Genomic DNA, 4,209 nt, shown 5'->3' on the forward strand with positions numbered 1-4,209 from the left:
AGTTTTTCTAGCACAGTCACCCCTCCGTCCTTCTCCGGATCTGTTGTTGCCTGATGATCCTCACCAGCTGCTTTTTCCCTTTGCATTGTTCCTAAGGCTTTCGTGACTTCCTCTTTCGCTACTGACGGGATGACGCATTGCTGTGCGCAACTGTCTCTCTGATTAGTGTTCTGATTACGCTGGCTACTACATGGACTTGTGTAGAAATCTTCGGCTACTTTACCTATCTCAACCATATCGGGTGTTTTTGTTAGAAGGTCCAAAAATAAAAAAAACAAAACGTAAATTGCTTTAGATTTCTTTTAGCACTGGGGCTATACTGGAGGCTACGGCGGGCGCCAGGCAAGAGAACTGCTTTAATTAGTTCGCTGATTAACTGAATATGTTAATGAACGTTTCTAGTTTAGGGGTTATGTTGTATTCGCAGAAGTGGAGATCGTCCTCCAAACAGTCGAACCGAGAAAAAACAATTTTAATTAAAAATTCTTCACGCACGTTACGAGGCGCGACAACGTCACCCTGGTAGGCATCTTCACACCGTAACTCAGCGGCAGTGAGCGCCTCTGACGTAGTTCGCTGCGCTCTGCGCTTTGCGTCGCACGGCTGATAGCACCTGAAGCCCGGACGGGCGGCCTGCGCTATCGCTGCTTCCTTCGCTTCGCTCTGCGGCCTCACTGAATGCCGCGTTGGAACAAAAACGCACTGACACAAAACGCAGGGCGGAGCGAGCTACGTCATAGGCGCTCACAGACGCTGTGTTACAGTGTGAAGCTGCCTACCAGGGTGATTTTTTCTCGCTTCGTAAATTTTCATGAAAATTTTTTTTCTTGGCTGGACTGTTTGGGAGACGTTCTCCAATTCTGCTAATACAACATATCCTCTAAAATAAAAATTATAAAAGTTAATTAACGTATTCAGTTAATCAGCGAACTAATTAAAGTAGTTTGCCTCTTACCTGGCGTCCACCGTAGCCCCTCAGTATAGCCCCAGGGTTAAAACAAATCTAATGGAACTTACCTTTCTTTAAAAATTTTGGACCTTCTAAAAAAACACCCGGTATTGCTAACGGCATTTCCCTACTTCTCTCTTAACACATACATCTGGTTTCTATCTATGCCTAGCCTCCTTTTCTCCGCTTTAGGCTACCTCCGTTGTATAGAGCATGCTCGATTCTCTCCATGTTAAACTTCCGTATGTCGGCTACCTTGTGCTTATTTCTCAACTTGGCTAGCTCTGCTAGTTCTTTCTGTTAGGTTGTACCTCCCAACCTTCGGCGTTACGTAATCAGAACTTCACTCCCTTGAGGTAGCTTCCCGGTGTGTCGAGCCATCCTACCACCTACTTCTATGGTGCACCTAGTTATCGCTATCCGCTAATCTGCGTTAGCACAGTATGTGCCCGCCCTTTCTTACTGTATACACCTTACCTGTCCTCCTAACTTCACTGAGCCCTATGACATCTAACTTTATCTATGAAAACAGGCCAAAACGAACACGGACGACACAGAACTGGATGGGACAGTCCTAACGTGCAACTTTGCCTCAGAGAAGCCACCCCGTCAAATACATAGAAGCTGATCCCCACTGTCAATCGATGAGCATGCGCACAGAATAGCCCAAATCACAAGAACAGCGCGTGGATAATAAGGATATCGAAAATCTCGGTGCGCAGGGGACAAACGAACAGAAAAGCGACACCGCCTGCTTTAAAGGCTGTCGTCAATGTTTAGAGCCAAATAAATAACGCGGAAAAAATGAAAAGTTGAAAAATGTAGGTGGAGTAAAAAGATAAAGGGACTACACAAGGCTCCACGCTAAGACGAACATGTGTTGAAGAAAGGCGGAATGACAGCGGGGAATAGGGATTATATTTAGGCGGGATGGGCATGGCATGGGAAGTAGAAGCTAACAAAAATAGGCCGTAAAGAAACAATGGATGCGAAAATATATGTACGGTAGTAAAATGAAAATACAAAAATTTAAAAAGTTAAACAAAAGAAAAAAAGGAGGAAACGAAAAAACGAGGGGCATAAAAACGAGTGTACAGCGCTCCACGCCAAATCAATGATATTGATACGGACGCTGGGAGGACGACGAAGTGGTTTGTAACGAAGACGACGCTGAGGTGCGCGCTTGTGTGCTGAGAGACTGCTCCAAGCCGTCAGTCCCTTGCGTAGCAGGTTACCTCTAGTATTTCTAGCCGCCACGTATGATTTGGTGGAGGTTGCTAAATTCGATCCCCGACCTCAAGCTGGCTCTCAGCCGTGGCAGCCGTCTCGCCAACATGTCTACCGAGTCCGAGCCATCTCCCTCTCCGTCAACACCGCCAGCGGTCGTCGTGGCCCACCACCGCGAACCGGGCACGTTCTGCGGTACAGACGACGTTAATGTGGACGACTGGCTGGCCCTTTCCGAACGCGTCAGCACGCACAACAGGTTGGATCCAACGCTGATGCTCGCCAATGTGATATGTTACCTGACCGGCACCGCGAGAGTGTGGTTCGAAACCCACGAAGATGACTTGACCTCATGGGACATCTGTAAGCAGAAACTCAGCCACCTCTTCGGAAAACTCATCGGCCGCCAACTCGCCGCCAAGAAGGCTCTCGCGTCGCGCGCCCAAACTTCCTCCGAGCCATACATAGCCTACATACAAGACGTCCTCCCCTTGTGCCGTAAAGTTGATAAAGACATGTCCGAGGCAGATAGAGTTGGCCACATACTGAAAGGCATTGCCGACGATGCCTTTAATCTGCTTCTATCCAAAGACTGTTACACGGTCGCTTCTGTTCTTGAGGTGTGCCGGCGTTTCGAGCAAGCCAAACACCGGCGCATTCCTCACCGTTTTGACCGGCTGCCGAACACTGCTGCTAGCTCCTCCTGTGAAGATCTGCCAACATTGCGGCAGCCTTCCGACCCGGCTAACTTAACCCGTATCGTGCGCCAGGAACTGGAGGCGATGACGCCCGCTGTTTCTTCCTTGCAACTGCCGGAGAACACCTTGGCCCTCATCCAAGCCGTCGTTCGCCAGGAGGTTGCGAACACGGCCGTCCCTTCTCCTCGCGTCGTGGAGAACGCTCATGCCAGCCCGGACCCTGCAGTGATCGCGGCTGCCACTTACAGTCGGACCTTCTCGCCTCGGTACCGATATCGCAATCCTGCCGAATGGCGTACCTCTGATGATAGGCCGGTCTGTTTTACCTGCTCTCGCGTCGGACACATCTCCCGTAACTGCCGCAGCCGTTGGTCCCCGCCACCTAGCCCCTACTCCTTCGTCGACCGCCGCAACGACTACGGCCCGCGCCGCTTCACACCACGTCCCGATCCGCTCCGTGACGAGCCCGCTCCGCACGCTCGTGGGTCCAGCCGCTCACCTTCTCCATTAGGCCGCCGCTCCCGTTCTCCTACCACACGCCGCAGCCCTTCTCCTTCGACCTCCTGCCACTTCTCGAAAAACTAGCCGATGCAGCCCCCGGAGGTGACGCTGCATCATTGACCCGGCCTGCAAATCCTCTCTTGACTCCCGCTGCCCAACGTAATCTCTTGAATGTTCTTGTGGATGGTGTCCCGGTCCTTGCCCTCATTGATACTGGCGCCCAAGTGTCTGTCCTGAGCTCTTCTTTGCGCCGCCGTCTCAAGAAAGTTTTAACGCCTTCCGCCGTGTCCACGGTTCGCGTCGCCAATGGCAGCCCCGCTGCCGTGATTGGAATGTGCACTGCGAGAGTCAGCATTGCCGAACGTCATATACCCGTTCTGTTCACCGTCCTGCCCTGGTGCCCTCAGGAGATAATAACCCTTGGCCTTGACTTTTTAACCGCCCATTCAGCTCTTATTGGCTGTTCCTCAGGCCTTCTCCGATTGGATCTGCCCCTGTGCAATGACGACTCCACCAGCTCACCTCGCCTTCAATCCACCTAGTTTGCTCGTCTCCCGCCACGAGCTGCTGTCTACATCCTATGTCGCCTTCTCCTCCCGTCCCTGATGGAGACTACGTCGCCTGCCTTATCACCGCTGTAATTCTCAATCGTAACGTCCTCTTTCCCCACATTATTGTCCACATCACCAACAACTGCACCTGCCTCCCGGTCCTCAACTTCATCCTGTCCTACCGGCATTTACTTCCCATCGGCATTTCACTTGCTGATCTGTCCCTATTGACCGATTGCAGAGTTTCTGCCCTGGCTCCTGACCCAACGACTGCCGTCTCCAA

The 4,209-nt window shown here is 51.5% G+C and overlaps 1 protein-coding gene across 1 annotated transcript; it reads left to right on the plus strand.

Annotated features, from left to right (window-relative positions):
* Positions 1-2,283: 2,283 nt before the first annotated feature.
* LOC149333888 (uncharacterized) lies at positions 2,284-3,459 on the plus strand. Its single transcript, XM_089556131.1, has one exon. The coding sequence runs from the start codon at positions 2,284-2,286 to the stop codon at positions 3,457-3,459; it is 1,176 nt and encodes a 391-aa protein (XP_089412257.1).
* The last annotated feature ends 750 nt before the right edge of the window (positions 3,460-4,209 follow it).

The sequence above is a fragment of the Amblyomma mixtum genome, chromosome 8 (assembly GCF_055824585.1).
Source record: "Amblyomma mixtum isolate Tamu chromosome 8, ASM5582458v1, whole genome shotgun sequence".
NCBI lineage: Eukaryota > Metazoa > Arthropoda > Arachnida > Ixodida > Ixodidae > Amblyomma > Amblyomma mixtum.